We start from the raw sequence: 14234 nt of genomic DNA on the forward strand, positions 1-14234 counted from the left end.
CCGTTTCACCACCAGGAAAGAGTTCAGGTCAAATCAGCCCAAGCCAGCAGCTTGTAAGTGTCTGACCAGTTTGTCTAATTAAAGTTGATCTCTGATGATTGTTTGTCAGCACACACTGATGCAAACTTATTCAACCCGCCTTGCATAAATGCGTCACTACGTGAGCTCCTGATAAGCATGTGATCTGTTTTGTTAAACTAATGTTTATCTGTTGTCTCTGTCAGACGAACGCCTGGGGAAGACACACTAAATGGTAAGATGTAGTTTCACCGTCGAGCCTTCATCTGTTGGGTCAGACTCGCTCTGCTGGCCCAGCAGCTTTTACACAAACGCTGCTATCAAAATGACATTTGACCTCTTCTCTTCATTTGCATGTACCGCATGCTGATGTACGAGACAACAGGCATCACTATTTTTCTCACATAAATACCTCATTATTCCAGTATTTTTGTCATGTTTACAAGTCATTTCACATTGTTAACGTTGGTAAAGTCACACAAAGTGACTTCACATCACATGTGAACTCTGTGTACAATACTTAATGTATGTTTTGCTCTTGTTTCTGGATGAAAGCTTCACTGTGCTTTTCTTCTTCTGTGGTTACAGCCGCAGTTTCTCTGTACACGCCACGGCACACCCACCTTGGAGCCAGAAAGGACTGTGAGTAACCCAGACTGACTGAGCAAACAGCACCACTGACTCAGAGGAAAATATCATGGATTTTAAATACCATGACGGCTGAATAATCATCAGAAAATGAATCTACAACTATTTTGATAATTGATTAAACATTTAAGTAATGCTTACAAGCAGCCTCATAAAAACCTTCGCCAGTTCCAGCTTCTCGCATGTTGCTCCTTTTCTGTTTTTATATTGCTGTAAATTGACAATCTCTGGATTTGGGATTGTTGGCTGGACCCTTTGAATGTGTCCTCTTGGACTTGTGATGGGCAGTTTTTCACTATTTCTTCACAATTTAGTGAACTAGGCAATTAAACAAATAATCAAGACCGTAATCGGCAGACTAATCGGTAATGAAAATGTTCTCTAACTGCAGCCCTGCTCCCAAGTTACTTGCCAAAAAGACAAACTGATTTAAAATGATACTTGCAGAGATATGAATGATCGATTTTACTTGCGTTTCAGATAAAGTTGGTTTTATTATTTAAAAGAAAACAGGAATATCCAAGAATATTTTGGATATAAAATCATATAAAGACTTTAACTTGTATTGGGAATTATAAATTCTTTATCCAGCTTACAAAAACAAAACCACAGAGAGGTTTTTTTTTTTTTTTTTTTTCATTTTTTTTTTTTTTTTTTTTTTTTTTTTTTTTTTTTTTTTTTTTTTTTTTTGTTTTTTTTACTTTTAGAAATCACTTAAAGGAAATAAATGTTTGTTTTTGTGCTTCTGTTGTTGTGAAGTAGTACAGAGACATCTACTGGTGGGTGCAGGAACAGCACAGGGTATTTTTGTTGAATTAATATTAACAAATTATTTGTGTGCTGGCATGTTCCTTAATTATATCATAGTTTTCCAAACGGATTAACAGTATTCTTCTTTTTCTCTGCAGCTATTGGCTCACCTTTCAAGCCCATGGAAAGCTACCAGTACTCAGGTGAGACATGGAGTTTAAGTTGTATCATCATATTTTCATCCATTATTTTAGTTTCCAGAATCAGTGATTGTAGATTTTTTTTTCCTCTATTTAAATATCAAATCTAATTTAAAGTGCTGCCTGTAAGTGAAACTTAGATGAAGAGCAGCAGTTTTATCTCTGTTCACTCCTCTTCTGCAGTCATGTTTGTGTATTTGTGTGTGTGTGTGTGTGTGTGTATGTGTTTGTGCTTACACACTTATATCTTCTCCTGCAGCCGTGGAGCGCAACAACTTGATGAGGCTGTCTCAGAGTATCCCCTTCACCCCCGTGCCCCCCAGAGGTAAGTCTGGATCAGGGTGCATTCCCAGACAAGCTGGGTCAGGTGCTGCGAAACAGCAACTGGTTGTTGGAGAATGAGGAAGTGTGGTGCCAGATAAGAGATGTGGTCTCTCTGCATTTTTTTACCCTCCCACACCTGCAGCTGTTTGCCTCACTGTCAAACTATTGATGGGCAAAGTATAGCTGCTGTATGTCTCTGTGGGTATGCTTGGTATGTTTACTGTTTTGTGTGACTGTCATGCTGTTGATACTGTGAATGTCTTGAAGTGTAAATGCACATGAGTCATGTGATCCAGGCAGTTTTCTAGTCATTTCATCATGGTGGTGTTAGGAGGTGATTATACTGTGAACCTGCAACCAGTGCATCATGTAGTTATGGTAAGAAACTGGCAGCAACATGGCACCAGTATTATCTTAAAATGCCATGAAGCAATATTTTAATTATTATCATTTAAATCAAAAGATTCACGTAATGGTACCAGTGACTGCTACAGTCTGTAGCTTTTCTGCAGCATTCAGCTTTTTTTACTGAACAAAGTTTGAGACAGCTCATGAAGGAAATGTATGTATATACAAAGAAAGAGAGGAGTAACTAAAGACAACACCAAACTGTAACAGATCTCAGTTTTGTGCCTTTTTAGGTTGACTTAATATACTTTCACAGATGTTACATTAAACTGTTCGCCTTAGATTAAGTACATTTAAAGACGTTATTTAAAAGTAGATCAGCGGAAAAGAATCAGAGGCTGCGGAGGAGACCGTTACGGCAACTCTGCTGAGCTACACGAGTTACCTTTTAGCCAGACTACTTTATCCGGTGTTAGCCTACTTTTTTTAAATTCCTCATGATTAGGTTTAGCTGCTGCCTTATTAATTGTGATAAATCAAACTCAGTGACTAATGCTGCATTACACATCTCGAAGATTTCCAACTCAGAGACAGCGTTCCTGCTTGTAAACTCGGGTGCACACACTTCTCTTGCAGATTTGAATCAATAGAAGAGAGGATAGGATGTATTTGTAGACTACCATATTCCTGTTAGGCCCATGAATGGAAGTATAAATGTCCTGTAAAATATAATTTATAAAGTATTAATGCAAGGCTGCACTGCTGAGAGTTCACCTCTGTCTGTACACTTTGCAAAGAAACATCAGTTTGTCACAGTCAGACATGTTTTTTTGTTTGCGTTTGGCATTGTGCGTCTGAAATGCTTTGAGGTTGGAGTGGTAAACTGTTGCTAGTAGGCCAAATAGACTCTCGCCAAAGAGTTAATGGATCAAGTAACTACTAAAACACAAGCAAATATTACAACACAGGTGAACATTAGAGCCGTTACAGTCTTCATGTTGATGTGTGTCTACAGGACCCGTCAGCAGGCCAATATTTGCTAATATGTCTCTTGATAAACGGTAGTTTATCAATGTTCTGCTGCTGTGTCTCTTTGTCTGCCTCCCAGTGTACGACATCTGTAAAGCAACATAATAAGTGTGTTTCTGTGTGCGTGTGTAATCCTCACCTGCTGCTCTGTGCTCCTTCAGGAGAACCGGTGACTGTTTACCGTCTGGAGGAGAGCTCCCCGAACACCATCAACAACAGCATGTCTTCCTGGGCCCAGCGGGGCCTATGTGCCAAAATAGAGTTTCTTAGCAAGGAGGAGATGGGCGGAGGACTCAGACGGGCCCTGAAGGTGCTCTGCACTTGGTCAGAGTACGACATCCTGAAACCAGGACATCTGTATATAGTCAAATCCTTCCTTCCTGAGGTGGTCCAAACCTGGCAGAGCATCTACAAGGAGGACACTGTGTTGCACCTTTGTCTCAGGGTAAGGAGCACAGACGACACACCTACTGTGCGCCTCACTGTGCTGTCAGACTCACTAAAACATATGTCAAATAATTAGCATCTGACTGAAGATGATAACTTATCATATTTCAAAATGCACAGATGTCCTTGCTTCTTGCTATAAAGTCAAACAGTGATTACTATAAAAGCTAGAAAACAAATGACAAAAACATTTGAACCACGAAAATCTTAAGGCGTCTCTGTCTGTGGCCTTTATTCTGGTATAATTCCAGTGTCTTGTTAAAAACTGTCAAACTAGGTGAATGCATATTCAACTTGTGTCTATTTTATATATATATATATTTGTTTTTGTGTGTGTGTGTGTGTGTGTGTGTGTGTGTGTGTGTGTGTGAAATTCAGGAAATTCAACAACAGCGAGCTGCTCAGAAGCTGACATTTGCCTTCAACCAAATCAGGCCAAAGACTATTCCTTACTCACCGAGGTAACACACATGCAGGCGTAGAAGGACCGTTTTGGTTTGGTTTTTGTGAATGTTTCTAGATGGTGAAGAAATTTCCGGTATATGCTTCATACATTGTGGTTTGGCAAAACCAGACCAGAATTTGTAAGTCGTGTCACACAGGCTGTACAACAGACAGTCTATATCCCCGTGAACCCTGAAAGCTTCCTGCAAACTGACAGCTGGCTTGAAGCCTTAGCCTCGACAGAGCCAACAAGTTACTCTAAAGAAGACTTTTGTAAATCTGTGACATTATTTCATAAACAAATTTGATCGTTATGTTTTCAAATCTTATTAATCACATTTACCTTAGATGCAGTGACGTCTGTCTAACAGCCGCTGTGTGTTCAGGTTTCTGGAGGTGTTTCTGCTCTACTGTCACTCTGCCGGACAGTGGTTTGCTATAGAAGAGTGCATTACTGGGGAGTTCAGGAAGTTCAACAACAATAACGGAGATGAGATCATCCCCACTAATCTCCTGGAGGAAACCATGCTGGCCTTCAGCCACTGGACCTACGAGTACACCCGCGGAGAGCTGCTGGTGCTCGACTTGCAGGGTAAAAACTCACCACACCTATTAACATTTTCCTGTTTGTTTCAAATTAAATTAATGTCCTTCCTCCATTTACTTTCTTTGCACTTTACAAAGTTTTATAGTTGATGTGTTTGTCTCTCTGTAGGCGTCGGGGAGATTCTGACAGATCCATCAGTCATTAAAAGTGGAGAGAAGGGGTGAGTCTTTCTTGAATTCAAAATTTAAAGCTAAAAACAATTCACTGATTAGTAATGGAGCATGACAGTGCTTGCAGTATTTTTTTAATGCTTTTATTTCAAGATTAATGTTGTCCACGTGTTTAAAACAATGCAATCTATATTAATTATACATTCAGTAGTATTAAAATTAAAGAAGTTATTAAAAAACAGATTTACAATCAAATGTCGCCATCCACAATCGATTCACTAAATGTCTCTCCTTCTGAATGGTTCAATGACAATCACACAGAAAGAGAGACATTATCTGGTGTTGTGTTGAAGACACTATTTTACACTATTTTAGAAAAAGAAATTTCAAGCACGGCCATTATCGTCTTACGTAGATTAGTTGATTAATCAGCAACAAATTTTTCTATTTCTTTTTTTGTGTTTTGTTTTCGTGAAGTAATCATGCGCTGGATTTTTTTCGAGGGGTTTTGGTCTGACAAAGTCAACTTGGACTTTTAAGAAACATGATGTTTTTCACTCTTGACGTTTTCTACTGTAACAACTGCATGACAAAATAATTTTCAGATTAATTAACAATGAACATAATCTTTAGGATGAGCAATAATACACCATTGACTAACCATTGACCACCTCACCGGCTACTTTTCCAGTAGTCTTGCATTAAACAACATCTGTGTGACTCTTGCAGATCTTACGATATGATATTTGGACCTGCCAACCTGGGGGATGATGCCATTAGAAACTTCCGAGCAAAACACCACTGCAACTCCTGCTGTCGGAAACTCAAACTTCCCGGTGAGAACTATTGCACATCACATCCGCTGTTCAGTTACTAAATTACATCGCTGTGCTTGAAATCTATAATAGTCTTTAAATAACATCTACTGCTTCCTTTTTGAAGAATTTATAACTGAACTATAACTTGAAAAGTTTAAACGGCACACAAGATGTCTCCTACTTGAAGTCCATCCATAGTAAATGTGCACTGGAAGATTTAAGGAGTTGTGATGTCACAAAAATCTTGTTCATACACATCACGCTCTTGGCATAGAGTCATGAAACATGCGTTGGATGAATTACAATATAATATTTTGATGTACAGTATTTCTCACCTTTTCCCTGATGGTCTAAATTTGTCACTAGTCGCTTACTGTGTTGAACTCTACACATACATCCTTCTAGAGGTCAAGCAAAGGATCAATAGCACACATTTTTGCCTGGAGGAGTTTAATTCAGCGTGTTTGTCCAGTGATAGTCTCGAGGTTTACAATCACAAATCTAAGACCTAATCCGTTGTTTCTTCTTCATCAGATCTGAAGCGGAATGACTACACGCCAGATAAGGTGACGTTCCCACAGGAAGACCCTCCAAACCCGGGGGGTGGCGTCAAAGAGTCCCGCCAATCAATGAGGCTGATGCTGTGATTGGTTCAAACCTGGGGGAGAGCGAGCACGGGAGAGAGTGAACGATCACAAGGCGACACTACTCTGATCAGTCAAAGCCAAGGAAAAGAGAGGTGCACCAAGTCAACTGGAAGAATCACACCTGTGTTTCCATGGAAACCAGTGCATGCAGGCTGTGTCATGTTTGTGTTGGTCCTGCCAAAAACGCTGTGTCGGACACAATTCAACCATCTTAACCTTTTTATTTCTTTAGTACATAAACCAGGGGGAAAAGTTTTAAACATATTTTATACAAGTTTATATATATATAAGTGTGTGTGTGTGTGTGTGTGTGTGTATAAACTTGTATATCTATAAAAAAGAAAATTGTGTACAGGTACATTATCATTGCAGAGGGTTTATTATTTATTGACGTTTGAGAAGTTGCCTTGTTTTAACAACAAAAAAAAAAAGAACACATCTAAGTGCATTGTACATCTGTTACAGCAGCTTCAGAGGGGACGGCCTGCTGAGATTGAGTCGCTGTGACACTGCAGTTTGCCACCAGATCATTTTTATACATGTATAAAGACTTGTATCACAACTTTTTGTCTCTTAGCTAATGAAAAGATATACATGAATTTGAAAATCTTGTAAAATATGGGCAAATTGCAATGCAACTTTTACAGAACAATGTATGTCATTTTATTGTATTGAAAGTGTGTCCACCAAAACATTGCTGATAGTTTTTATTGTTATAAAGGTACTATTGCTATTTGCTATATCTTTGTCATCAACTATTGTGTGAGCAAAATACAATCTAGTGTATCTTATAGATACTTATCCGGCATGAGCTGAACAGATTAAAATATTTTATTCAGGGGAACTGACAAACGTAAGGGTATTACTGTATACATTTTGTACTGGATATCATTTTAAACAAATAAAATGTTAAAAAGCTTTAGCAACATCACCCAAAAATGACTGTGTTTCAATGCATCTTCACATTAAAATCAATTCTCCCTGCAGCTTCTAGTTAGTTCTAGTTACTCATATCTGAAAGATTTTATTCAAAAGTTTTGATAGTTAGCATGGTTAAAAAAAAATAGAGCTGTTAACTGATGGGCAAAAAATGAAGTATGTGAGTCACCTGAGCAGCCAGGAGGCAAATTCAGAAGAAACACTTTCCCAGATTGTGTTGTGGTCCGTTTATTAAACAACAACCGACTCCAAAAATCTTCAACTCTCAACAGCTAACACATGCTTCCTGCCCTCCTTATATACCCATCTTATTAGTCACATGACTAATTAGGTTATACCAATTGACAGGTTTTCTCACATATTTACATACATTATTTACTAACCCGATTAAACACCCCAAAACAAATGTACATAAATAAACACTTCAAATTCAAATGCCCCTCTTCCCACCAGAACTAGTCTGTAGTCTGTAGGATTTAATGGCATCTAATGGTGAAGTTCCAGGTGTCAAACAACTGAAGACCACTTGCCTCACCCTCCTGTTCCAAACATGAAAAAGAAACTACATAAAATCTGCAAAAAAAAAAAAAAAAGGTCCTATCTAGAGTCGATGTTTCATTCTGGGTTTGTAAAAACATGATGGTTCAATGTGGCGGACTCTGTGGAAGAGGACCCGCTCCCTCTGTAGATATTAAATGTTCATTCTATGGTAACAAAAACATAATGAGTCCTATTTTCAGGTTAAGGTACACCAATGAAAATATAGTTATGATTATTATATTCCATTTCTGCTAATAGCTCCTCTTAAATTGCAACTTGCTACTTTTTCTTTCTTATGATAGGAAACAATTTTGTTTTTGTTGACACCAATGAATCAATTTGCAATTTATACACCGGCCAGCCACTTCATTCATTACACTTGTAATGTGATCCAATACAACAACCCTGACATAAATTCTACTTTTACAAAGCTCATAATGTTCTAATTGACACTGTCAGAGAGGTGCTGTTGTTGTACAGGACTGCATTATATTTAAAGGTGTTTCTAATATTAAGGCCCTCTCGTGTATGTAAATGGTCAAAATATTAGAAACACCTCTCAACATTTTGCAGTCCAGTTTAACACCGCTGTCAAACTCAATATTAAGCACAGTAGTTAAAGTAATAGCTCTCTGACAGTGTCAACAAAAACCAAAACATTGTAAGCTTCAGTATGAGTTGCATTGGTTCATGCGAATAATTCTAAAATGTTGCCATCACACTGAGCCCATCATCCATAGAGAAGTGCAGCCCCGCAAACAGATGAAAGGTAAATTCTTGAATGTTTGCCTGCAGAAGGAAACAATGGTCTGCTTGTTTGAACTGAGGCCTCAGATTCTTCAGTTGGCCGGCAGCTGCTCGTGTTTGAATCCACACACAATAAAACTTGTTCAGGTGCTCTGCTCACCTGTGCACCTGTGTTGCTATCTGAAAGATGAATCAGTGTGTGAATTTGCATTTGTCACTTCCTCTTTAACCTTCAAGGACAGGTTCACATTTTCTATCTGTTTGTATCTTTATACAATTCTTACTTTGTTACACATTTTTATGTCTTTCTGTTTGATAATGTTCAGCTGAAGCAGACTGAGTTCATTAAATCAAGTTGATATTCTTCCAAAGTTAGTTATTTTGGTGTGAAATTCCCTCTTTATGGATCATGTTTGCTTAGCTACAGCAGGTGACTGACAGGGAAGCAGATCTAAACTACTGAATACTGTGTAATTAATTTCTGATGCTGGGCAACTGGACAGACTGGTTAATCCTCCCACTGGGTGTGGTTTGGTCCTTTATAATAGCGCACTCAACATGAATCTGCATTATGCACCTTATCTTTGGAGTGAAGGTATACAGCTCTACATCAACTACAGCCTGAAACCATGACGACAATCATGGTTGAATACTGGTAAGTTAATAACTTCTGCTGATTCTTCTAGTAGTAGAAATAAACTTGTGTAGACTCACTTACAGTATGTAGACCTACAAATTTTATTTCATCATAGTCATGTTGGTTACAAATGCAGAAGTACTTTGTGTAAAAACTGTCACACCCACAGGATTTCTCAGCAATAAGCATACTTGAGTTCAGCCTCCATAAGCATTCACAAGTTTTTCTTTTGTGTTGTTTTCTGTCACAGTAAAACATGAAGTTATGCATACCGCTACCAGGAACTAGCCGCTCTGCTCAGACAGGTTCCTGGTGTGGATGTGAAGGGAGTCAAAGGGAGACCAAGTAAGGCTCTCCACTCATACAGTCTTCTATGGAGGCCCATTACTGCCAGCAAATTAAACAAAACATTACCTTACTCAATCATGCTATAGCAGCCTTGCATAAATTCTGTGTCGTACATTAGAGATTATGCAACACACATATCCTGCAGCTGACAACTACAGGTATGAGCTGATTAGGACTGAATGAATTTATACTGTGCAGTACATTATCTTTTAAATTTTCAATCTGGACTACACGACAATATAAAAGTTTATCAAAGTGAAAGTGGTAAAACCTTTTCTTTAAACTCTTCTAACGTTTCATCCCTTCTTTTTTTCATTTCATTTGTTTTCCTGGCAGAAATGGTCTTTCATATTCGAATCACACAGTGTCAGTTTACGTCTTCTGCTTCTATGGTATCAGCATCAGTTTCAACAGATGCTACACGCAGTTGCATAATATACAGCAGTTGTATGAGATGAACATAAGCCATGTGTATTTTTAACTTTACACGTGTTTTGTAAAAAGTAATTCTGTTCACGGGAATCTGCAATCTTTTTTCTTGTTTATAAACGCAGTATTCTTTGTATGTTTATGATCTTAAACTGTGTTTTAAAGAGTAAAAATGTGACAAAATGTATGATTCTCAGTTCAGTTTGTGGTTGTAAAACACCAAATGTTAGCTTCTGAAAATGTCATAAATTAACCCAGATTACAGCACCTTTAAAAGAATACAAATGAAATCATTACTAAAAAAAAAATATCTCTTTGTGTTGTTGTTTCCTTGGCGTTGCAGGAGTTCATTGTGTCCTTTAAATTGTATTTAAAGAATTACTCATCAGTTGTGGAAAAAACACATCATGAACTTCTTTATGTGGAATTGATTTGGATGTAATTTGTCTCATTTTTCACCCCACAGACAGCTTTGAGGTGACAATGAATGGTCAGCTGATCTACTCCAAGCTTGAGACAGGAACATTTCCTATTCCTGAAAAGGTAGATAGATATCTATTTTTTTCATTATGGCATTAAAAAAATCTTATTTTTTTCTTTAATAACAAAAAACAGCTAATGACATTTTCCCTTTACGTGATAATTGCTGAAAAGTTAAACAGCTCATAACATTTACATCTCACAATACAATTCTTTATATATAGAAACCTCTTTGGAACAAAAACTGTGAAGCAGTCATCCAATACTTACCGTAAGACATCTTATACCTGACTGCGTTTTTCACAGCAGTGAGTCAAGTGCTGTGGCTTGAACTCCCACACCCCCATACTTGACACCCGTAGTTTCTGTTTTGGTATCACATAGTTACTGTTTTGCAACTGAATTTCCTGTAAAGACTAAAAAGGGGAAATACCAGGAGTCTTTTTAGTCACAGATATGGTTAATTCACAGGATAAGGAAATAAAGAAGTCATGAAATTAAATAATTATATAAAGCATCCCACACAGAACTACAAAATTATGTTGAATTTCATGTGACCAGGTGATGGAGATGGTGAAGGAGGAAGTCCCTGAGGAAAAAATGGCGAAACCTTCAAAGTCGTGGAAACAGAAATGCACTCAACATTAGGAGGGTAAAATAACAGCTGTTTTCTGTGGCTACATCCCCTCACAGATATATAAAAATGAATCCAAACATTAAAATGTCAAAAAAAATTGACCAATATATATTGTCTTCACTGTGAATACAGACAAGGACAAGATGGTGATGATAGTAAATCTGAGGAGCCGGCCACTGATCTGCGCTTCTGTTCATGAATGTACACATTAAAAATCATGAGGTGTGTGCACGATGCAAGTCTAGAAGCTTTTCAGCCGACTGGAGCCTGAGGAACTGATCTCATCACGTCATCACCACTGTACATTTCAGCTTTTCTCGGTTTACATAAAAAAATGATTGGGCATACATTTCTAAGAATTCTTTTTTTTATTTATTTTTTTACTTTTTTGTCAAGAGCGACCCACATGAGAAGATAGACACCACTCTTCTTGTCTTCAGCCATAAAGACTGGATACAGGGAGGAACAGCTAGCCTGGCTCGGTTCTGTCAGTAAGTCAATATTCTATTTCAAAGGAGGTTATGTGCCAGACTGTTTCTTGGCTGGGACCAGTAACTTCCTGGAGTTTCTGCTACTGGTCTAGGCCAAGAAGTAGCCCGGCACACAACTTTCCTGTAAGATGCCAAATTGTCATTTTTACGCTTTGGTTTTTGTATCAAACAAACATATAACATAGGCAGGTTTGTTACTTTTGGACAGAATCAGGCTGTTTCCTCCCTGTATGCTGTCTTTATGCTAAGCTGACTGGCCATTTAACGGTGGGATCTTCTCATCTAACTCTCAGAAAGAAAGAGAATAAGTGAATCTTACATCAGCTTTAAGATGTGCAATCCCTGTATGTGTGATATATGACTAACAACCCTGTTCAGCTCTGGATGTCTGTATACTCTGATATATATATAAATATTTATACAACATATCAGGTCTATTTTAAATTCACACCTGACATATTGTCTCCAAATATATACCTGAACCTATTACCTAGTGTTCTGTATGACATTATTGTGTCTCTGTCATTATTCAGTCGTTAAAAAAAAAAACACTTTCGTAAAGATAACATTTTGCTGTATTGTTATACTGTTGAAACATAAGCTGTAATCAATTCCAACAATAAACCTACAATAAAATATCACTACATAATCAATGGTCTGCTCTTTTCAGATTATTTTCACATTACTGTTTTAAAGGTCCAGTGTGTAGGATTTAGTAGCATTTAGTGGTGTGGTTGTAAATAGCAAACAAATGAATACCTCTCACCTAAAGCTTCCAAGCATGTAGGAGAAACCATGGTAGGTGCTCACTTAAACACGAAGGGCCCAGGGTTTGTCCATTCTGGGTTACAGTAGAAACAAGGTAGTCCAACATGGTGATCTCCACTGAGACATATAAAGGTACATATGAAAGGCTCACTCCAACATAACAAAAACAAAAAATATTTCATATTTTCAGTTTTTTATACACAAATGAAAACATTCTTATGGATATTATATTTCATCTCTGACATATTCTGCCAATAAATCAACTTAAAACACACTGGTCCTTTAACAGTGCTGAGGTGTTCTGGGGAAAAAAGGTTATGTAGGAAAGACTGTAGTCAAATTTCTCTGCCCTGACAGAGCCTGATATGATCGTCCACCTCAACAGAGATCAGCCAGACTTCCTGAACTGTTCCTGCTCACTTGTCCCTCTGTTCTCCCCAGATAAAATTGAAATATATCAGAGAAACCACACTGGGATGCATGCACAGAGCTTCCTGTTTCAACTATACTAATAATGTTGGTTAGGTTAATGCATTTAAAACAATTTCAAAGTACAAGATTTCCCTCTGAAATGTGGAAGGAGTAATATAAAATGGCACTGAGGTACCTTAAAAATGCTAATGCAGAAATGCATTAGATAACGAGGATGTGACATGAAATCCATCTGAAAATTCACATTTCCCAGTCTTACAGATACTGGATATACTGTATAGTTTCAGGATTTAAAAAGGCTGAAGCAGCTGTACACTGTAGTTTTTAGCAAATAAAACTCAAACAGGAGTAAATGGTGTATTTGTTGTATGGTGTATGTCTTGTATTTGTGACAGGAGAACATTGTTTTGGTGTACGTTTGGCTTTAGCTTGATACACACGCACAATACTTATAGTGTCAATTGAGTCATTGGGTTTGTTGACAATAAAGAAACTCTCACCAGATGTAGCTTTTAAATGGACAGATACCAGCTTATTGAATGAAACAATGAAAAGCACATATAACCTACTGTGGCTCTAAACTTTGTCTCTTTAAGCCCTTTAGATTAGGTTTTAAATCAGTCGCAGAGGATTGCTGTCCATGTTATCTCTGTTCCATATAATCCATAAAATAAACAGATCGTGATAATAACAAGACATTCGTCTGCCGTTTGTGTTTCACTGGTAGAGTAAAACACGACAACAGGAAACACAGTTGCCCACATCACAAGCAGTTTGAGTTCCTCTGTCTGTCAAACAATGTGAACTGCACTATTATGTTGTGATTGTGTTGACATGGCAGAGGTTGTGTTAAACTACCTCACCTCATTTGTAACACTTTAAATGCATGTTATTTATTTGTGTTAAAATCAGGTTTGCTAAACTCTTGGATACAAATCTACAAGTCAGTCTGTTAGCTGCTGTTATTATGATTTAAATAGCTATTAATTTATGATCCGTTAGTAGAATTATGTTGACAGACTCTGCATTACTGTAAAAGCACTTTAACATTGTAGCTGGTCAAAGTAAACCTAATATTAACTATACACTATATGTGCATCACATATAGCTGAGCATATGTTTTGTATGAAATATCTTCATCTTTAAAGTAGCTGTCAGAAAATGTAGTGGAGGCAGAAGTCGAAATATAAACTGTTTATTGCAAAGGTCAGTGGTGAGGTCAGGAAGGAACAAAGTGTTCAGGAGCCTCTGATGTCTTCTGCTGTATTATTTATTGACGCTTGATCAAGGAGAATTAGAGAGACACTCAAAGTTCATCTGAAGTGCCTGAGTCGGTCTCACATTCTGTCCAACTCATCCTGGTGGATAGACTTTAAACCTCAAAGATAACACCACA

At 37.6% G+C, this 14234-nt stretch overlaps 1 protein-coding gene and 1 long non-coding RNA gene across 4 annotated transcripts in view; both read left to right on the forward strand.

Annotated features, from left to right (window-relative positions):
- trpm7 (transient receptor potential cation channel, subfamily M, member 7) overlaps positions 1–7321 on the forward strand; it is a 39266-nt gene extending 31945 nt beyond the window's left edge. Inside the window, exons 30-41 of one of the 3 annotated variants that reach the window (XM_019278892.2) lie at positions 16–53; positions 225–253; positions 607–660; positions 1426–1467; positions 1575–1619; positions 1876–1941; positions 3479–3762; positions 4143–4225; positions 4595–4800; positions 4924–4975; positions 5655–5761; positions 6278–7321. In XM_019278892.2, the coding sequence (XP_019134437.1) occupies positions 16–53; positions 225–253; positions 607–660; positions 1426–1467; positions 1575–1619; positions 1876–1941; positions 3479–3762; positions 4143–4225; positions 4595–4800; positions 4924–4975; positions 5655–5761; positions 6278–6390 (1119 nt within the window). In that variant the 3' untranslated portion in view covers positions 6391–7321. The remainder of the gene's footprint in view (positions 1–15; positions 54–224; positions 254–606; positions 661–1425; positions 1468–1574; positions 1620–1875; positions 1942–3478; positions 3763–4142; positions 4226–4594; positions 4801–4923; positions 4976–5654; positions 5762–6277) is intronic. The other 2 variants (XM_010744750.3, XM_010745509.3) reach the window with 2 other exon arrangements.
- A 1813-nt stretch (positions 7322–9134) lies between these two features.
- On the forward strand, positions 9135–12291 carry LOC104929156 (uncharacterized). Its single transcript, XR_002043128.2, has 5 exons — positions 9135–9271; positions 9504–9598; positions 10497–10573; positions 11072–11162; positions 11280–12291. It is a non-coding gene; the product is annotated as an uncharacterized LOC104929156 (long non-coding RNA).
- Positions 12292–14234: the final 1943 nt, after the last annotated feature.

The sequence above is a fragment of the Larimichthys crocea genome, chromosome VIII, assembly GCF_000972845.2.
Source record: "Larimichthys crocea isolate SSNF chromosome VIII, L_crocea_2.0, whole genome shotgun sequence".
NCBI classification, from domain to species: domain Eukaryota; kingdom Metazoa; phylum Chordata; class Actinopteri; family Sciaenidae; genus Larimichthys; species Larimichthys crocea.